General features: G+C 41.4%; 1 protein-coding gene across 2 annotated transcripts in view; it reads left to right on the top strand.

The window, feature by feature from the left end:
- Positions 1-22,500, top strand: part of LOC133553647 (A disintegrin and metalloproteinase with thrombospondin motifs 2-like) — a 338,493-nt gene that overhangs the window by 228,830 nt on the left and 87,163 nt on the right. For both annotated transcript variants that reach the window (XM_061902099.1, XM_061902098.1), the window contains exon 4: positions 15,129-15,334. In XM_061902099.1, the coding sequence (XP_061758083.1) occupies positions 15,129-15,334 (206 nt within the window). The remainder of the gene's footprint in view (positions 1-15,128; positions 15,335-22,500) is intronic.

Here is a 22,500-nt window from a genome sequence, read left to right as displayed (position 1 = left end):
GCCTTGGGCACTAATGCACCCCCATACCATCACACATGCTGGCTTTTACACTTTGCATCGATAACAGTCTGGATGTTTCGCTTCCCCTTTGGTCCGGATGACACGATGTGGAATATTTCCAAAAACAATTTGAAATGTGAACAAGTCAGACCACAGAACACTTTTCCACTTTGCATCAGTCCATCTTAGAGGATCTCGGCCCAGAGAAGCCGGCAGCGTTTCTGGATGTTGTTGATAAATGGCTTTCGCTTTCCATAGTAGAGCTTTAACTTGCACTCACAGATGTAGCGACAAACTGTATTTAGTGACAGTGGTTTTCTGATGTTTTCCTGAACCCATGTGGTGATATCCTTACAGATTGATGTCGGTTTTTGATACAGTGCCATCTGAGGGATGGTCATTCAATGTTGCTTTCGGGCCGTGCCGCTTACGTGGAGTGATTTCTCCAGATTCTCTGAACCTTTTGATGATATTATGGAGCGTAGATGTTGAAATCCCTAAATTTCTTGCAATTGCACTTTGAGAAAGGTTGTTCTTAAACTGTTTGACTATTTGCTCACGCAGTTGTGGACAAAGGGGTGTACCTCGCCCCATCCTTTCTTGTGAAAGACTGAACATTTTTTGGGAAGCTGCTTTTATAGCCAATCATGGCACCCACCTGTTCCCAATTAGCCTGCACACCTGTGGGATGTTTCAAATAAGAGTTGGATGAGCATTCCTCAACTTTATCAGTATTTATTGCCACCTTTCCCAACTTCTTTGTCACGTGTTGCTAGCATCACATTCTAAAGTTAATGATTATTTGCAACAACAAAAAAAATGTTTATCAGTTTGAACATGAAATATGTTGTCTTTGTAGCATATTCAACTGAATATGGCTTGAAAATGATTTGCAAATCATTGTATTCTGTTTATATTTACATCTAAAACTTTTTCCCAACTCATATGGAAACGGGGTTTGTATAGTGAAACCTTTAACGGCATTCGTAGCATGAATGCAGATAAGTTAACCTCTGAGTAAAAGTGCTGGGTTCAGTAGGCAACAAAGTGGGAGCGGCGGCGGTAATTACTTTACGAGCTGACTTGATGGCCACATAGCTGAGGGCTTTCCATTCCCATGACAGCTTCATGATGAGTGTCCTGATGCTAGTATGTGGGCCGGTAGCAACACGCCGCCACGTAGTGACCCGCCCCCGGTGCTCGTTATCTCCAAACCAGAGTGCGAGGTTGGAGTGCGAGCGAGGAGCGCCTGGCTTCCCCGTGACCACGCTGTTTATCATGCGGGTTAACATTCAGCATTTCTATTTGGACAGCTCCCAGCAGAGCAGGATAATTATTCATACATCAAACAGTGAACTTTGCCCGGTTATTAATAACCGCTTCACTTTAGGACGGTTTATCTCCAACTCTCAGTTTGAACATGCTGATCAGACATATATATATAAATATATATATATATTTTTTTCCCCCCTCAGTCTGATGGGCTATGATCGGTGGTATTTAAGATGATTAATTATATTACCCCCGTGTCCTCTCCGAAACACAGCACAGGATGGTTTTTAATATCGAGAGGAGTCGGGCTTCAGAATCTAGGATTTCTGGCTGTTTGCTAGACGAGGCAACCTTTAGCTCTTTCCTCTTACATAACCGTCTATCCGTCGGAAGCACACGGGGAGGCTGCGGTGTTTGGTATTGAAGGGGGTGTTGTAGAGAACTTCGATCCCCCTCCACCCTCTTGCTGTCCCGCAGAGCCGTGCCTTCAGAGGCTGAGCGCCTGCGAATGTATGCAAAATTGACACACGCTGTGGCAAAGTCCATCCATCCATCCATCCATCCATCCATCCATCCATCTTCTTCCACTTATCCGAGGTCGGGTTGCGGGGGCCTAAGCTTCCCTCTCCCCAGCCACTTGGTCCAGCTCTTCCCGGGGGATCCCGAGGCGTTCCCAGGCCAGCCGGGAGACATAGTCTTCCCAACTTGTCCTGGGTCTTCCCCGTGGCCTCCTACCGGTCGGACGTGCCCTAAACACCTCCCTAGGGAGGCGTTCGGGTGGCATCCTGACCAGATGCCGGAAACACCTTATCTGGCTCCTCTCCATGTGGAGCAGTGTTAATTTTGACAGCGAAATTTGATTTAGTTTTAGTCATAGTCTTTTGACTAAAATGTAATTTAATTTTAGTCATAATTTAGTTATTTAAATTGTTTTAGTTTGAGTCTAGTTGTAGTTGACGAAATATCCTAAGATTATAGTCAATCAATCAATCAATGTTTATTTATATAGCCCCAAATCACAAATGTCTCAAAGGACTGCACAAATCATTACGACTACAACATCCTCGGAAGAACCCACAAAAGGGCAAGGAAAACTCACACCCAGTGGGCAGGGAGAATTCACATCCAGTGGGACGCCAGTGACTATGCTGACTATGAGAAACCTTGGAGAGGACCTCAGATATGGGCAACCCTTTCCTCTAGGGGACCGAAAGCAATGGATGTCGAGCGGGTCTAACATGATACTGTGAAAGTTCAATCCATAGTGGCTCCAACACAGCCGCGAGAGTTCAGTTCAAGCGGATCCAAGACAGCAGCGAGAGTCTCGTCCACAGGAAACCATCCCAAGCGGAGGCGGATCAGCAGCGTAGAGATGTCCCCAACCGATACACAGGCGAGCGGTCCATCCTGGGTCTCGACTCTGGACGGCCAGTACTTCATCCATGGTCATCAGACCGGACCCCCTCCACAGGGGAGGGGGGGACATAGGAGAAAGAAAAGAAGCGGCAGATCAACTGGTCTAAAAAGGAGGTCTATTTAAAGGCTAGAGTATACAGATGAGTTTTAAGGTGAGACTTAAATGCTTCTACTAAGGTGGCATCTCGAACTGTTACCGGGAGGGCATTCCAGAGTACTGGAGCCCGAACGGAAAACGCTCTATAGCCCGCAGACTTTTTTTGGGCTCTAGGAATCACTAACAAGCCGGAGTCTTTTGAACGCAGATTTCTTGCCGGGACATATGGTACAATACAATCGGCAAGATAGGATGGAGCTAGACCGTGTAGTATTTTATACGTAAGTAGTAAAACCTTAAAGTCACATCTTAAGTGCACAGGAAGCCAGTGCAGGTGAGCCAGTATAGGTATATATGTATGTATATATGTATATAAAGGTATATACAGTATAGGTATATATGTATGTATATATGTATATAAAGGTATATACAGTATAGGTATATATGTATGTATATATGTATATAAAGGTATATACAGTATAGGTATATATGTATGTATATATGTATATAAAGGTATATACAGTATAGGTATATATGTATGTATATATGTATATAAAGGTATATACAGTATAGGTATATATGTATGTATATATGTATATAAAGGTATATACAGTATAGGTATATATGTATGTATATATGTATATAAAGGTATATACAGTACAGGCGTAATGTGATCAAACTTTCTTGTTCTTGTCAAAAGTCTAGCAGCCGCATTTTGTACCAACTGTAATCTTTTAATGCTAGACATGGGGAGACCCCAAAATAATACGTTACAGTAATCGAGACGAGACGTAACAAACGCATGGATAATGATCTCAGCGTCTTTAGTGGACAAAATGGAGCGAATTTTAGCGATATTACGGAGATCTCGCGATCCACTCTTCCCTCACTCGTGAACAAGACTCCTGGGTACTTGAACTCCTCCACTTGGGGCAGGGTCTCCTCTCCAACCCGGAGATGGCACTCCACCCTTTTCCGGGCGAGAACCATGGTCTCGGACTTGAAGGAGCTGATTCTCAACCCGGTCGCTTCACACTCGGCTGCAAACCGATCCAGTGAGAGCTGAAGATCCCGGTCAGATGAAGCCATCAGGACCACATCATCTGCAAAAAGCAGAAACTTAATCCTGCAGCCACCAAACCGGATCCCTTCAACGCCTTGACTGCGCCGAGAAATTCTGTCCTTCAAAGTTATAAACAGAATGGGTGACAAAGAACAGCCTTGGCGGAGTTCAACCCTCACTGTGGCATGAAAATAAACGTGTGTACTGTATCCTGAAACAAACAGGTAGCCAGTGCAAGGATGCTAAGACGAGAGTATGTGACTAAATGTTCGTCATCCTGACAGGAGCCTAGCGGCAAGGTTTTAAGACCTGGTTAATGTGACTATATATATGACATCTAATTGACAAGAGCCTGGCGGCAGCGTTCTGGTTTCATCTATTTGTTCTGTTGAGACATGTGAAGAGTGAACTACAACAGTCGAGACGTGAGGAAACAAGAGAATGATCACTTCTAGTTCAGCATGAGATTCTATGAATCTGAGTTTGGAGACATTTCTGAAGTAGAAAAAGCAGTTGTGAGTTATATTGAACGTGCTCATCGAAAAGCATGGAGGGGGTAAATGTGACAATAATGAACACCTATGTTTTGGCAGCATTCAGCTGGAGGACATTACTACCCATCCAGTCTTTGACTTCAGTCAGACAATCATAAGGGTTTTTATTTGATCTGTCTTATTAGCTGAAGGTCATCTGGGTATTTGTGCTACCTTCAAATTTCGTCCCAAGATCAGAGCGTGAATAGGGTAAAAAGAATAAGCCCCAAAACTGAACCCAAGCGCACCCTCGCTCCAGGGGGGGTAGACGGACTCTGACTTATCAGGGTCAAAAGCAAGGGAAAAAAGATCTGTCTGCAAAATGTGATTCAAACCATCAGAGGGGCTGTCCTTGAAAATCCCACCCAGTCTGTCATCCGGTCGGCAAGGAGTTGATCATCAACAGTGTCAAAGGCTGCGCCGAGTTGGAGCAGAAGCAGTTCTGTACAATCACCAGCATCGCAGGCCGCCATTATGTCATTGGAGACCCTGAGAAGAGAGGTTTCTGTGGAATGCAAACAGCGATAACGGGATTTCAATTTATCAAAAATATTGTGTTGGTTTAAAGTTGAGACGAACTGGTTTGCTGCAACTTTTTGTAAGGGTCTCGGTCATTAAAAAAATGTTAAAAGAAAGTCATATTTACTATCAGTAATCTCTCTAGATCAACTTCAGGTCTATATGTCAATATGAAGTTGTTGTATGGATACAAATAAATTCACACACACACACGTATATTTCTATGGATATACATATATACACAGATATGTACAATCATACATACATATACACATACATATAAAGATACATACATATGTGGGTGTGTATATATATATATGTATGTATGTACTGTATATATGTATGTACATATGTCTTAATTGGATTATGTATGTATATATATATTTATATATATATATTATATACATGTATGTATATGCATACATACTGTACATGTATGTATTTATATATACAGTATATATATATATATATATACATATATATATATATACACAGTATATGTATGCATGTGTGTGCATACATATAGACATGAATAAATATACACACATATACATACATACATACATACATATACACACATACACATAATACATATACATGCATACATATGCATACACACATATACATACATATAAACGTACATACAGTACATACATATATATGTATATATATTTACATACATGTATGTATGCATGTGTGTGTACATACATATATATACATATACACATACATAAATATACACACATATACATACATACACACATATGCATACATACATATACACACATACACATAATACATACATATACATACATACATACTTACATATACATACATACTAACATGCATACATACATATATGACCATCAACATACTATGAATTCTGTTTTTATGGCAAAACCACAAATATGCAATATTTTCTCCAAAAAGATTTCCAAAGTGGAAGATTTGACTTCAAGTAATTGTAGCCTTAAATAGGACAATAATTCACAGCAACATTGATTTTACTTCATTTAATTTTTAAATGAATGACACATCCCACACAAATGAATGGGGATCCAAAGAGGCCCCACTCATAAAAGTGTTATAAATAATGTATTTTTATTTTTGCTTTCAATGCTTAAGTCTCTCGATCAACTTCAGATCTGTCGAGTAAGTAATTATTATTCTTTGCATGTCTTTGTTTTTTCCCTTTTTGTCAAAGAGTATTTCGTTTTTCATACGGCAAACACGTAAAAAAATGCAATATTTCCCCCCCAAAAAATGTTTAACTACATTTTTTAATGTGAAACAATTGGAGCCTTGAATATGTCAATTATTCATAACATGGCTTTGTCTTATTAGTGTCAATATTGCATCTTTTCCTCATTATGTTTCACCTGTTTGCTCTTTTATTCCACTTTTTAATGTCTTTTTTCTTCATATATTTTTGTTTTGTTTTGTTTTTGGCCATACTTTGCACACCCCAGCTCTATAAGCTAACATATGCTCTTGCGTCCAGGTCAAATTGTTACGGTTCGCCGCCCGGATCGTTTGTTATTTGGATTTTTGAGTTTGTGTGTGCACTTCCTTGTTTGTTTTTGTCTCCATGGTGACTTGATTTGTTCACCTGCCTTTGTTAGCACACCTGCTTTTCATTAGAGACTCTTTTTAGCCTACCTGTTTCATTTACTCGTCCTTGTCTCGTCAAGTTTGCTACGCGCAATCGGTGACTTTGTGGATTCCCCACTCTGGTAAAACACTGTTTTTGACTCACTAGCTTCCACGCTTAGCCTCTCGTGTTTTCTAGCTCATATGCTAGCTCTTTGTTTTACCTGTCGTGCTTCATGCAAGTGTTTTGTTTATTTCCCGTGCCTTTTCTGCCGTAGCACTAGTGTTTATGTGCCTAGCTTGTTTTAGTTTAAATAAATCTTTATTTTTTACCTGTACGCTGTGTCCGAGCCCGATCTGCATCTTGGAAGAGCAGCATCCACATCACAATGCCAAGATACCGTCACACAAATAACGAATCCCTTTATGTAGAGGGGGAAAAAAATGAGGACGTGCAGGAAAGAAAACACGGAAATGATGTATTAAAGAAGCCGACCAAAAAAGCCAAAGCAAAACAATTTTTTTTTGGAAGTGCATGCAAAATTTCGCCGGGGGCTCCAGAGGGGGAGGAGCCAACTGGCGTCAGTCACGCCAGCTATGTGATGCGGGAGCATATTTCAAGCTTCAGTCATGATTTTGAAGACCCTCTGGGGTTCTTCCCCAGAAATGGTGCACCCTAAATCAGCCCCTTGCTGTCAGTGCAAAATCATGTCAACGTTCTCGTAAATTCAGGCCAAATATTGCATTACTTTGAATCCAAACAAAGCATTTGTGTCTCAAACTTAAGTAAGTTACATTTTTGATGTATCAAGAAAGGAAGCCATTCACATTCATCTTAAAGGGGAACATTATCACAATTTCAAAAGGGTTGAAAACAATTAAAATCAGTTCCCAGTGGCTTGTTGTATTTTTTGATGTTTTTTTCAAAATGTTACCGGTCTCGGAATATCCCTAAATAAAGCTTTAAAGTGCCTTATTTTCGTTCTCTGCGAAGACACTGGCCATTTCCCTGTGACGTCACACAGTGCTGCCAATGTAAACAAACAATGGGAATACCACAGCAAGATATAGCGACATTAGCTCGGATTCAAACTCGGATTTCAGCGTCTTAAGCGATTCAACAGATTACGCATGTATTGAAACAGATGGTTGGAGTATGAAAATATTGAAGAAGAAACTGAAGCTATTGAGCGAATAGCTATTGACGCTATTCATAGCCATAGCATGGCCGAATAACTGCGTTAGCATCGCCGGTAAAATGTGCGGACCAAACGATCAGGACTTTCGCATCTTGTGACACTGGAGCAACTTAAATCCGTCGATTGGTAAGTGTTTGTTTCGCATTAAATGTGGGTGGAAGGAAACGTAATATAGTTGCAAATGCATCTGCAGGTTAGCCATACATCTCTGTGCCATGTCTGCTTTAGCACCGCCGGTAAATAGCATGTTAGCATCGATTAGCTGGCAGTCAACATCAACAAAACTCACCTTTGTGATTTCGTTGACTATCGTTGCAAATGCATCTGCAGGTTATCCATACATCTCTGTGCCATGTCTGTCTTAGCATCGCCGGTCAAATGTGGAGACACTCTGGTACATTCAATGGGGGTCTGGCGGCAGACACTTTGGCATCTTGGGGCCAGTGGTGCAACTTGAATCCCTCCCTGTTAGTGTTGTTACACCCTCCGACAACACACCCACCAGGCATGATGTCTCCAAGGTTCCAAAAAATAGTCAAAAAAAACGGAAAATAACAGAGCTGAGACCCGGTGTTTGTAATGTGTTGAAAATGAAAATGGTGGGTGTGTTACCTCGGCGACGTCACATTCTGACGTCATCGCCTCCAGCGCGATAAACGGAAAGGCGTTTAATTCGCCAAAATTCACCCATTTAGAGTTCGGAAATCGGTGAAAAAAATAGATGGTGTTTTTTCTGCACCATCAAGGTATATATTGACGCTGGTGATAATGTTCCCCTTTAAAAAAACAGACATAAACAGTTGGTGAGAGCCTATAAATGTACATTTTAGGATATAACAGAATGGAACTCTGTTATGTTTACTTATCTAAAAGTGCATGTTGATATTAAATTGGATTTACTCTGTCCGACATGAACAGAAGAGCAGACCCCCCCCCCCCCCCCCCCCCCCCCCTCATGCATGCCTACTTGAAGGTTGACCAGCTAACCACAGTGTTAGGTCAAACCAAGTCCTTTTTCTTTTTTTTTTTTGGTGATGAAGCCGCTGAATGCGGATGAGAGCGAGGCTTCACACCTGACTGCCAAACAGGCAGCCGAGCCCTGTAGGATCATTTGGCCTGAGCTGAATTATCATCACACCCCCCCCCCCCCCCCCCCCCCCCCAACCCTCTCCCTCACCTCTTCCTTGTATGCAACTAGACATTCTTGACATTTTGCAAAGGTTGAAAGACAAAGAACCTTTTGTGTCCTAATAAGGCTTGTGCTCCGCACCCCACCTGAATGAGAAAACTGAGACAGAGAGAGAGTGTGAGGGGGCGAGCATGCATCCAGGGTGCGAGAGGCAGTTCATACAAGGATGGAGAAAACTTAAGTAGAAATACAAATGAGCTGGTGCAAGAATGTACGATTCTATGTTCATTTCATCCAAAAAAAGTAGATTGCATCTGGCTATTTTTATATTTGGTGGAGATGTTTTCAACCTATGTTCTGTGACAGCTGGTGTCAGAAGTGGGATCCGCCCACTTAGAAGGAACCTTGCCACAGGTCACCACTGCGTGATGGACTTCCATCTCGAGTGACGGCCTCGGACAGGTGACATGAGGCAATTGTGCGCCTTGGCAGAGTAACGTGACAAATGGTGTCAGAAGTGGGATTAGTAAATCAGTGTCGATTGAGAAGGATTCCTGGAAACTGTGTGGAGGTGGAGGAGTCTGGCTATCTTTCATAAAGCCTGATTATAAACCGGATTATTGGGCGCATTAAAGGAATTTCTTTCTAAATTGAACTCTCTGCTTCCTTCTTTCCTCCTCTCCAAGGTTCTCATAGTCATCATTGTCACCGACGTCCCACTGGGTGTGAGTTTTCCTTGCCCTTATGTGGGCCTACCGAGGATGTCGTAGTGGTTTGTGCAGCCCTTTGAGACACTAGGGCTATATAAGTAAACATTGATTGATTGATACATGTAATGGTGGTTCTTTGTTGCATAGATTATTGTAATGGTTAGGAGGGGAGGTGACGGCAACAGACACCAGGGAGTGTACAATTATTTATTATTTATTATACATATATATATATAAACAATACTATATAGATATAGAAAGGAGTGTGTGACCAAAATACAAGAGTGTGTGGTGTAAGACTATGTGTGTAGTTAGCTGAGGTGTGTGTTACCAATTGTCGTCGAGAGCGAAGGTACACGGAAGTCTGTGGGGCACATTGATTGATTGATTGATTGATTGATACTTTTATTAGTAGATTGCACAGTACAGTACATATTCCGTATAATTGACCACTAAATGGTAACACCCCAATAAGTTTTTCAACTTGTTTAAGTCGGGGTCCACGTTAATCAATTCATGGTAAATCATAATCATAATGGCAGCTACAGTTTCCATCCTAAAGATCTAAAAAAAAATATTTGGGAATGTCTAGCCGGCCGGATAGAAAAGCTTAAAGGGCCGTGTCACGCCAAATTTCTTCCCCCCTTACAAAAACTTCCCCCCGGAAGAAATTTGCCTGCACACCAATGGGATGTTCCAACTAAGTGTTTGATGAGCATTCCTCAACCGAATCAGTATTTACTTCCACCTTTCCCAACTTCTTTGTCACGTGTTGCTGGCATCAAATTCTAAAGTTAATGATTATTTGCAAGAAAAAAAATGTTAATCAGTTTGAACATCAAATATGTTGTCTTTGTAGCATATTCAACTGAATATGGCTTGAAAAGGATTTGCAAATCATTGTATTCTGTTTATATTTACATCTAACACAATTTCCCAACTCATATGGAAATTGGTTTTTTTTTTAGAAAGGACCTTATATGGTTTAAAACCGGAGTTGTCTGAGTGTTGGTGTCAGAAGTGGGATGGTTAGCCATGAAGTATTCCAGTCTGTCAGGCCCCACTTCTCAGTAATAATGTTTGACATCTTCTCACCTTTATCTCTGCTGAACATGCAATGGTTTCAAGTGATATTGTTGTGAGAAAACCCAGCAGCGTGCCACCCCCCCCCCCCCCCCCCCCCCCGTGTCTTGCCGGCAGTCACGCAGACAGACAGATGTTCTCCAAGCGAGCGATATCCTCCGTCGCCGCAGGAGCTCCAAGCGGAACTCACAAGCACCCAAGGTCCTCGTGGTCTCTTCTCATCCTTTATTGTCATCCATCACACCCCTCCTGTCTCGTATCTCTCGCCTCCATCCATCTCTTTTTTTTTTTTGCACCTTATTCTTCCTCATTTCCCCCGAAAAACATGCTCTTTGACAGCAGCAGAGAGTGTTTAACAAGTGGAAGGAGGGAAGAGCGCGATGCTATGGAAATGTTTCAAATGATTACCGTATTTCCTTGAATTACCGCCAGGGCGCTAATTCATTTAAAACCTCTTCTCTTACCAAGGGCATGCGGTAAATTTAGGCCTGCGCTTATCGCCGGTAAAATGTGCGGACCAAACGATCAGGACTTTCGCATCTTTTGACACTGGAGCAACTTAAATCCGTCGATTGGTAAGTGTTTGTTTCGCATTAAAAGTGGGTGGAAGGAAACGTAATATAGTTGCAAATGCATCTGCAGGTTATCCATACATCTCTGTGCCATGTCTGCTTTAGCACCGCCGGTAAATAGCATGTTAGCATCAATTAGCGTAGCATGTTAGCATCGATTAGCTGGCAGTCAACATCAACAAAACTCACCTTTGTGATTTCGTTGACTATCGTTGCAAATGCATCTGCAGGTTATCCATACATCTCTGTCCCATGTCTGTCTTAGCACCGCCGGTAAACAGTATGTTAGCATCGATTAGCGTAGCATGTTAGCATCGATTAGCTGGCAGTCACGCCGCGACCAAATATGTCTGATTAGCACATAAGTCAACAACATCAACAGAACTCACCTATGTGATTTCGTTGACTTTATCGTTGCAAATGCATCTGCAGGTTATCCATACATCTCTGTGCCATGTCTGTCTTAGCATCGCCGGTCAAATGTGGAGACACCCCGGCACATTCAATGGGGGTCTGGCGGCAGATTTCTTGCTAATTTGGCATCTTGGGGCCAGTGGTGCAACTTGAATCCCTCCCTGTTAGTGTTGTTACACCCTCCGACAACACACCGACGAGGCAAGGTTCCAAAAAATAGTCGAAAAAACGGAAAATAACAGAGCTGAGACCCCAATGTTTACAATGTGTTGAAAATGAAAACGGCGGCTGTATTACCTGACGTCATCGCCAAAAGAGCCATAAACAGAAAGGCGTTTAATTCGCCCAAATTCACCCATTTAGAATTCGGAAAAAGGTTAAAAAAATACATGGTTTTTTTTCTGCACCATCAAGGTATATATTATACGTCTGGTGAAAATGTTTCCCTTTAAGTGCTCCTTATATTCGGGAGAAATGAGGACCTACCCCGCTCACTTATTATACAGCTGCATTAGGCAGTCCCCCCGTTTTTTTAAGGCGTAAAGGCGCTCGGCACGGCCTCTCTGTGTTTTGTCACAACGTTTCCTATGTAAATCGGTTACAAATATCCAGATTTTGCCTTTTAAAAGCAGACCTCACGGTTGTGACTCTGGACTCGTTAAGGCCGCCTCCCTAGTCCAATTGTCTCTTTATCGCCACGTTTCTCCGGTTCTGTGTGGGTATTTTTTTTTTTTTTTCTTCTCTCTGTCACTCACCGGTGGGTGTGGGCAGATATCGGATCATATTCAGACTTCCAGATTCAATCTGCTTACGACTCGGGAGCCAATATTAGCCGCACGCTTGTTGTTGTACTCATGAGCCCCGTTGCCTTGGATACGTTGCGTAAGAGGGAGACGGGAAAGCGCCGTGCCCCTTGCTGATTGGGAGACAAGATGGCAGGTTTCGCTTTGTCTTTCCCGTTTTCGCCCCCCTAAGGTAAGCCCCCACACCGCAAGATCGGTCTCATCACAATTAACGTTACAAATCAGAGCCCCTGTTGCAGTAATGATGGATAGCTCAATTTGAGAGGGTCTTGTGTGTGTCATCCTTGGCGTCGGGTCAGGGTTATTTATTTATTTTTGTTTGTGGGCTGCACAGAGAACACATTTCAAGACCGCAGGGACCCTCCCCTCTGCAGTTTCCAATGTCTGCAAGGCCGTGGAGGGAGAGCAGCTTGAGAGTGAAAGCAGGCCTTGGGTTAGAAGACAGCATCGTTTATTGCCTCTCCCTTCATTGCTCCTTTACACCTTCAAAAAAAAAAAGGTGCAAACAATATAATGGCCGGTATCGCCGTCAGGACAACCTACTGTTCTGTGACTTCGACACCTCGGCGCTACTGTAGGCTGTGACTTCATCAGCCATTTGACATGAGTTCCAGGTCGTAGCGAGCCAAGAAGAAGAGCAGGGCGGGGCGGCCCCCCCCCGAGTGAGGGAGCTGTCTTCGCCCATCTGCTGCCTTTCTTCAGACAGGAGCGGAAATATTTGCTTGATTAGGAGAACATTTGTGGAGCTGGAGCTGCCGCCTTAAACGGTGTCAACTGGTGTCGGGGAAAGCGAACACGAGGCGCACAAAGGTTTTGCCAGACTGTGATAGGCAGACATGACAGGACGATTAACACTCTGAAGATGTAAATGTTATGATTCTATTTTCGCAAACAGCGTATGATACGGACTGCAAAGATCCCTGCGTAAACACTATGTCTGAAACATAAACATTGTTTATCATTGAACTTCCTCCTTCCCAATATTTACAAGATTCTGTTAAATGAATGTGAACACTAATACATCACTCTATTCTGCATTCCGACTTTTTTCCTGCGGATGGTTTTTACAATTTCCGTGCTTTGCATCTGAATTTGTATTAAAAGGGTTTTTGTTAGGGGTGCTGAGGGGAGATGACGGCAACAGACACCAGAGTTTAAAGAGTCTCTGAATCTTTTGATGATATTACAGACTGTAGATGGTGCAATACCTAAAGTCCTTGCAAAAGCTCGTTGAGAAATGCCGTTCTTATATTGTTGGACTATTTGCTCACGCATTTGTTCACAAAGTGGTGACCCTCGCCCCATCCTTGTTTGTGAATGACTGAGCATTACATGGAAGTTGCTTTTATGGCACCCACCTGTTCCGAATGAGTGGGTGCCATAAAAGGGATGTTCCAAATAAGTGTTTGACGAGCATTCCTCAACTTACAAGGTGTTTTTTGCCACTTGTGCCAGCTTTTTTTAAACATGTTGCAGGCATCCAGTTTCAAATGAGCTAATATTTGCAAAAACTTTTACCAGTTCGAACATTAGGTATCTTGTCTTTGCAGTCTATTCAATTGAATATAGGTAGAAAAAGATTTGGAAATCAGTGTGATCTGTTTTTATTTACCATTTACACAATGTGCCAACTTCATTGGTTTATATATATATATATATATATATATATATATATATATATACATATAGCGGTATAGCTCGGTTGGTTCAGCAGCCATGCCAGCAACTTGAGGGTTGCAGGTTCGATCCCCGCTTCCGCCATCCGAGTCACTGCCGTTGTGTCCTTGGGCAAGACACTTTACCCACCTGCTCCCAGTGCCACCCACACTGCTTTAAATGTAAAAATTAGATATTGGGTTTCACTATGTAAAGCGCTTTGAGTCACTAGAGAAAAAAGCGCTATATAAATATAATTCACTTCACTTCACTTCGCATATATATATATATATATACAAATATATACAAATTTAAATATAAAATCATTCAAAGTGATAATTTGCAAAATACAGGAAATATAAACGTAGTACATTGTAGGGTGTTTTATACATACATACATATATATATATATATATATATGTATATATAAACACACATATATATAAATACACACACACATATATATATATATATACAAATATATACAAATTTAAATATAAAACCATTCAAAGTGATATTATGCAAAATACAGGAAATATAAATGTAGTACATTGTAGGGTGTTTTATACATATATATATATACATATATATATATATATATATGTATATATATACATATATATATATATATATATATATACATATATATATATATATATATATATATATATATATATATATATATATATATATATATATATATATATATACATATATATATATATACATATATATACAGTACACATATAAAATACCCTGGTTGAAGTTTAGGTTAAGTATTGTTTTATATATTAAATGCACAGGAAGAGAAATGTATTAGTTAGTTAGTATTATTATGTATTTTACAATGTACTATATTTATATTTCCTGTATTTTGTATATTATTACTTTGAACTGTTTTTTATATTAAATTATTTTTATCCTGTAATGCGTCTTTAAGTACTCTGAAAAGTGCTATACCAAATAAAATGTATTATTATTATTATTATTATTAATTATCAGTTAGCTATTATGTCACTTGATATTGTTTTTAAGAAAATGTTCTTTTAAACATTTACCTTTCCGTGTCCAGGTGCAGATCTCGGTGGTCTAATGGATCTGGAGTCCCTGTACCGAGGCGTGGAGCAGAGCATCAACCACACGCGAGCGGGCCGGGCTCGCAGGCAGAGCATGGACCGGGCCTACAACATCGAGGTTCTGCTCGGCGTCGACGACTCGGTGGTCCAGTTCCACAAGAAGGAGCACGTCCAGAAGTACCTGCTGACGCTCATGAACATCGTAAGTGCTGCTGACTCAAAAACATGCAGCGCGATATTCTGTGCTGCACGAACCGTGTCCTGGCACGCACTCGCCACAGCCCGTATGTCGCCATGCCCCAAGGTCACGATGCGTCGTCTTCTCATTAAATGGAAAATAATTACGTTGGTGTCAAACAAGTAATAATTCAAAGACAATTCAAAGAACGATGCACACACACACACACACACACACACACACACACACACACACACACACACACTATCTTGTACAAACCCCGTTTCCATATGAGTTGGGAAATTGTGTTAGATGTAAATATAAACAGAATACAATGATTTGCAAATCCTTTTCAAGCCATATTCAGTTGAATATGCTACAAAGACAACATATTTCATGTTCAAACTCATAAAGATTTTTTATTTTTTTTTTGCAAATAATCATTAACTTTAGAATTTGATGCCAGCAACACGTGACAAAGAAGTTGGGAAAGGTGGCAAAAAAAACTGATAAAGTTGAGGAATGCTCATCAAACACTTATTTGGAACATCTCACAGGTGTGCAGGCTAATTGGGAACAGGTGGGTGCCATGATTGGCTATAAAGCAGCTTCCCAAAAAATGCTCAGTCTTTCACAAGAAAGGATGGGGCGAGGTACACCCCTTTGTCCACAACTGTGTGAGCAAATAGTCAAACAGTTTAAGAACAACCTTTCTCAAAGTGACATTGCAAGAAATTTAGGGATTTCAACATCTACGCTCCATAATATCATCAAAAGGTTCAGAGAATCTGGAGAAATCACTCCACGTAAGCGGCATGGCCAGAAACCAACATTGAATGACCGTGACCTTCGATCCTGTATCAAAAACCAACATCAATCTCTAAAGGATATCACCACATGGGCTCAGGAACACTTCAGAAAACTACTGTCACTAATCACAGTTGGTCACTACATCTGTAAGTGCAAGTTAAAGCTCTACCATGCAAAGCGAAAGCCATTTATCAACAACATCCAGAAACGCCACCGGCTTCTCTGGGCCCAATGGACTGATGCAAATCTTGTCTTCATTACATTGTGCCGCATTGTGCTATTTTTTTTCCCATATTTGCTTTATATTTAACGTTTAATTTACTTCCTACAATGTGCCGTGGGTAAAATACATCAAATTAAACAGGCAGCAAATGGCCCCCTTTGCTGCGATTTGGCCGCTCCGACTGTAAACATAGAGTAATAAACAGTATACAACATGAATTACTTGGGGAGAAAATGACTGGGGAGACGTTTTTTGGGCGCACTTGAATATGCTGAAATAAAATATATACAAACCCCGTTTCCATATGAGTTGGGAAATGGTGTTAGATGTAAATATAAACAGAATACAATGATTTGTAAATCCTTTTCAAGCCATATTCAGTTGAATATGCTACAAAGACAACATATTTGAACATTTTTATTTTTTTTGCAAATAATCATTAACTTTAGAATTTGATGCCAGCAACATGTGACAAAGAAGTTGGGAAAGGTGGCAATAAATACTGATTCGGTTGAGGAATGCTCATCAAACACTTATTTGGAACATCCCACAGGTGTGCAGGCTAATTGGGAACAGGTGGGTGCCATGATTGGCTATAAAAGCAGCTTCCATGAAATGCTAAGTAATTCACAAACAAGGATGGGGTGAGGGTCACCACTTTGTAAGCAAATTGTCGAACAGTTTTAGAACAACATTTCTCAATGAGCTATTGCAAGGAATTTAGGGATTTTACCATCGACGGTCCGTAAAGTCATCAAAAAGTTCAGAGCAACGTTATCATGGACGCCCCTGCTTATTTCAGCAAGACAATGCCAAGCCACATTCAGCATGTGTTACAACAGTTTGGCTTCATAGTATAAGAGTGCGGGTACTTTCCTGGCCCGCCTGCAGTCCAGACCTGTCTCCCATGGAAAATGTGTGGCACATTATGAAGCGTAAAATACGACAGCGGAGACCCCGGACTGTTGAAGGACTGAAGCTCTACATAAAACAAAAATGGGAAAGAATTCCACTTTCAAAGCTTCAACAATTAGTTTCCTCAGTTCCCAAATGTTTATTGAGTGTTGTTAAAATAAAAAGTGAAGCAACACAATGGTGAACATGCCCTTTCCCAACTACTTTGGCACATGTTGCAGGCATGAAATTCTAAGTTAATTATTATTTGCAAAAAAAATTTTTTTTATTAGTTTGAACATCAAATATGTTGTCTTTGTAGCATATTCAACTGAATATGGCTTGAAAAGGATTTGCAAATCATTGTATTCTGTTTATATTTACATCCAACACAATTTCCCAACTCATGGAAACAGGGTTTGTATTTGTTACCTCCATTTTCAACATTAAGTATATATATATACATATATATATATATATATATATATATATATATATATTTACAGTGGGGCAAAAAAAGTATTTAGTCAGCCAGCGATTGTGCAAGTTCTCCCACTTCAAATGATGACAGAGGTCTGTCATTTTCATCATAGGTACACTTCAACTGTGAGAGACAGAATGTGGAAAAAAAATCCAGGAATTCACATTGTTGGAATTTTAGAGAATTTTTTTGTAAATTATGGTGGAAAATAAGTATTTCACTGATGGAAGGAGGTTTTGGCTCAAAATCTCAGGATACATGGCCCCATTCATTCTTTTCCTAACACGGATCAATCGTCCTGTCCCCTTAGCAGAAAAACAGCCCCAAAGCATGATGTTTCCACCCCCATGCTTCACAGTAGGTGTGTTGTTCTTGGGATGCAACTCAGTATTCTTCTTCCTCCAAACACGACCAGTTGAGTTTATCTCAAAAAGTTCTATTTTGGTTTCATCTGACCACATGACATTCTCCCAATCCTCTGCTGTATCATCCATGTATCCATTTTGGTATAAACTCAACTGGTGGTGTTTGGAGGAAGAAGAATACTGAGTTGCATCCCAAGAACACCACACCTACTGTGAAGCATGGGGGTGGAAACATCATGCTTTGGGGCTGTTTTTCTGCTAAGGGGACAGGACGATTGATCCGTGTTAAGGAAAGAATGAATGGGGCCATGTATCGTGAGATTTGGAGCCAAAACCTCCTTCCATCAGTGAGAGCTTTGAATGGTTGACCAAATACTTATTTTCCACCATAATTTACTCATAAATTCTTTGAAATCCCTACAATGTGAATTCCTGGATTTTTTTTCACAGTTGAAGTGTACCTATGATGAAAATGACAGACCTCTGTCATCATTTGAAGTGGGAGAACTTGCACGATCGCTGGCTGACTAAATACTTTTTTGCCCCACTGTACATATTTATTTATTTATTTTTAAAATTTTGGCCAAGATGGGAGCATTTCAATTCCTAACACACACTTGCTATTACATATGTTGGCCAGAGTTGGGGAGCACTTCGAATTTTTACACGCACTTGCTATTTCATATTTTGAAACCCACACACAGTCAATTTGAAAAAAAACAACTTATTTTTGAGACCACCCTAATGTTTATAGATTTCACCACCAGGGGTGCAAATGAGACATTCTCTATTTTATGCAATGGTTTTTTTCCGTATTGGGACTATGTTGTATGTCCTAACTTGTTCACCGGTCCTCATATGGACGGAACTTTTCCTTGTTGATGTCTCAAGAAGGGTAGAAACACAATAACACACACACACACACACACGTACACACACACACACACACAAATAAGTGAATAAGGCCTCAATTCCTTTCCCACATGTTCTCGTCTATAGCAATCAGCCATGGGTAATCCTTGTCTTCTTCATCTGAATATGATGAGATTTCATTTGTGTGTGTGTGTGCGTGTGTGTGTGAGAGAGTGTGTGTGCACTTGGGGGGGGGGGGGGGGGGGGTCTCTGTGCTTTGAGAGGCATTCACACATCATTTCATCAGGCTTTGTGTCCTGTCACCCATCATTGACGCTGTGTCATCTCTGTCTGGTGTATATTCGTGTGTGTGTGTGTGTGTGTGTGTGTGTGTGTGTGTGCAGACCTGAACCCGCCGCAGACCTTAAGCTTTGCAAATTAAACCTTCGGCGGGCTCGGCTGCGTGCGTGCGTGCGCGCTCCTGTTAGCTCAGGCTTGCGCGGCGGCGTGCTGTGCAAAGAGGCAATTTCCCCGCGTTAAGCAGGTGCAAACTTTGCCACACCTTCTTTGTCTTAGCTCGGCGCGACAAGAAGAAGACGAAGATCCAGACGAAGCGAAAGAGCGCACGTGGCTGGGGTTAGACGAAAAGACCGGGACATGGTTAGAGATATTTTAAACAGTGCATCCAGAATAAATTACTGACAGCTCGGTAAACAGAAAGAAATAAATAAGGGCTGACTCCCACGCGCTCTGCGACGCTCGTCTTGAAAGTTTGCTTTGCTTTCTTCAGAATGGGAGTGCAACTGTGCCCCCTCCCTCGTCTGTGCCGTCACTCGAACTCTGTCAACGATGTCATACAATTGTCACAACCAGGAGTAATTGCTCATAATTTGGTTCGTTTTGCCAAAATATTTGTACACAGTGTAAATTCAAACCATCCATCCATCTTCTTACGCTTATCCGAGGTGGGGTCGCGGGGGCAGCAGCCTAAGCAGGAAAGCCAAGACTTCCCTGTCCGCAGGCACTTCGTCCAGCTCTTCCCGAGGCGTTCCCAGGCCAGCCGGGAGACATAGTCTTCCCAACGTGTCCCGGGTCTTCCCCGTGGCCTCTTATTGGTCGGACATGCCCTAAACACCTCCCTAGGGAGACGTTCGGGGGGCATCCTAGAATTTTAATTTAATTAAAGGCGAATTATGACTTGATGGGAAGAATACAACAATGTATCTACTGGGGTTGTACAGTATACCGGTATTGGTATAGTCTCTAAAAAGTACCTACCATTAATTGATTAACGTGGACCCCAACTTAAACAAGTTGAAAAACTTATTGGGGTGTTACCATTTAGTGGTCAATTGTAAGGAATATGTACTGTACTGTGCAATCTACTAATATAAGTTTCAATCAATCAATCAAACCGGTCCGCCATCGCAGTGGGTCGCTACATCTGTAAGTGCAAGTTAAAACTCCACTATGCATAGAGTAAGCCATTTATCAACAACACCCAGAAACGCAGCCGGCTTCGCTAGGCCCGAGCTCATCTAAGATGGACTGATGCAAAGTAGAAAAGTGTTCTGTGTTCTGGTTGATTTAACTTACTAGCTTATATAAATCCACCATTTATAAATATACAACAGTAGGCTAAATCAACCTCTTCAACGCACATTTCAAATTGTTTTTGGAAACTGTGGACAACATCATATCGTCAGGACCGGACTGTTTTAGGCGCACAGTTCAAAAGCCAGCATCTGTGATAGTGTGTAAAGGATATCACCACATGTGAGCCCATGTGAGTTTTCCTTGCCCTTTTGTGGGTTCTTCCGAGGATGTTGTAGTCGTAATGATTTGTGCAGTCCTTTGAGACATTTGTGATTTGGGGCTATATAAATAAACATTGATTGATTGATTGATTGATAGTATGGGGGTGTATTAGTGCCCAAGGCATGGGTAACTTACTCATCTGTGAAAGCACCATTAATGCTGAAAGGTACATACAGGTTTTGGAGCAACATATGCTGCCATCCAAGCAACGTTATCATGGACGCCCCTGCTTATTTCAGCAAGACAATGCCAAGTAAAATAGTGTGGGTACTAGACTGGCCTGCCTGTAGTCCAGACCTGTCTCCCAATGAAAATGTTTGGCGCATTATGAAGCATAAAGTACGACAACGAAGATCCCGGACTGTTGAACAACTTATGGAAATGGGAAATCATTCCACCTAAAAAGCTTCAAAAATGTGTCTCCTCAGTTCCCAAACATGTACTGAGTGTCGTTACAAGGAAAGGCCATGTAACACAGTGGTAAATATGCCCCTGTGCCAACTTTTTTGCAATGTGTTGCTGCCATTAAATTGTAAATTAATGATTATTTACAACAACAAAAAGAGTATTTTTCTCAGTTGGAACATGAAATATCTTGTGTTTGCAGTCTATTTAATTGAATATAAGTTGAAAAGGATTTGCAAATCATTGCATTCTGTTTTTATTTGGGTTTTGTACACGCATGTTTGGATCCATCCATCCATCCATTTACTACCACTTATTCCCTTTGGCGTTGCGGGGGGGGCTCGTGCCTATTTGAAGTGAAGTGAAGTGAATTATATTTGTATAGCGCTTTTCTCTAGTGACTCAAAGCGCTTTACAAAGTGAGACCCAATATCTAAGTTATTTCAGCTACAATCGGGCGGAAGGCGGTGTACACCCTGGACAAATGGCCGCCTCATCACAGTGTTTGGATCCTCCCTGCATATATTTCGCCGTCACAATGCTTCGCTCTCTTATTGATGACTTCGCCCGTTTTCCCTCCAGCGTCTCCGTGTGCATGTTAAACACCTCGGAGAGAATTCCAAGGCAGACGAGTGACCTGTTGGATTAGATTGTTGTGCGCTTTGCGTGTGATATTTCCCTCTATTTGCTATGTAATTAGCCCCCCCCCCCCCCCCCTCTCGCCCCCACCCTTGGTTTCGCTCAGACTGACTGCGAATGAAAGACAAAGGTCAAGATGAACTATTTGATGAAGTGGATGTTTGAGTGTGTGTTTGTGCGTCGGGGGCACGAGGGTGGGCGGGCACTGCCGCTGTGTTGCAGGACATCAAAGACGCACACCCACAGAAGTCTGAATCCTAAAATCTAAATTCCATTTACGAAGTTCAGCTGCAGTTCAGTGTGTGTGTGTGTGTGTGTGTGTGTGTGTTGAGTATGGGCTCTTGTAATTCCACTTCCCACTCCTTTCCCATGTGTTTACACACCTCTTATGTTCCGTGCATACTTGCCAACCTTGAGATCTCCGATTTCGGTAGGTGGGGGGTGGGGGGCGTGGTTTGGGCGGGGCGGGCGTGGTTGGGGGCGTGGTTAAAAGGTGAGGAGTATATTTACCGCTAGATTCATAGATTCACCAAGTATTTATATATATATATATATATATATATATATATATATATATAGCGGTAAATATACTCCTCACCTTTTTATATATATATATATATATATATATATATATATATATTCTGTTCTGTAGAGATGAAGTAGTCTTGTGATTTTTCCCACACCTACATATATATATATATAT

Source organism: Nerophis ophidion, linkage group LG05 (assembly GCF_033978795.1).
Source record: "Nerophis ophidion isolate RoL-2023_Sa linkage group LG05, RoL_Noph_v1.0, whole genome shotgun sequence".
NCBI classification, from domain to species: Eukaryota; Metazoa; Chordata; class Actinopteri; order Syngnathiformes; family Syngnathidae; genus Nerophis; species Nerophis ophidion.
Note: the sequence above shows the minus strand (reverse complement) of the source record. Positions and strands in the feature narration are given on the sequence as shown.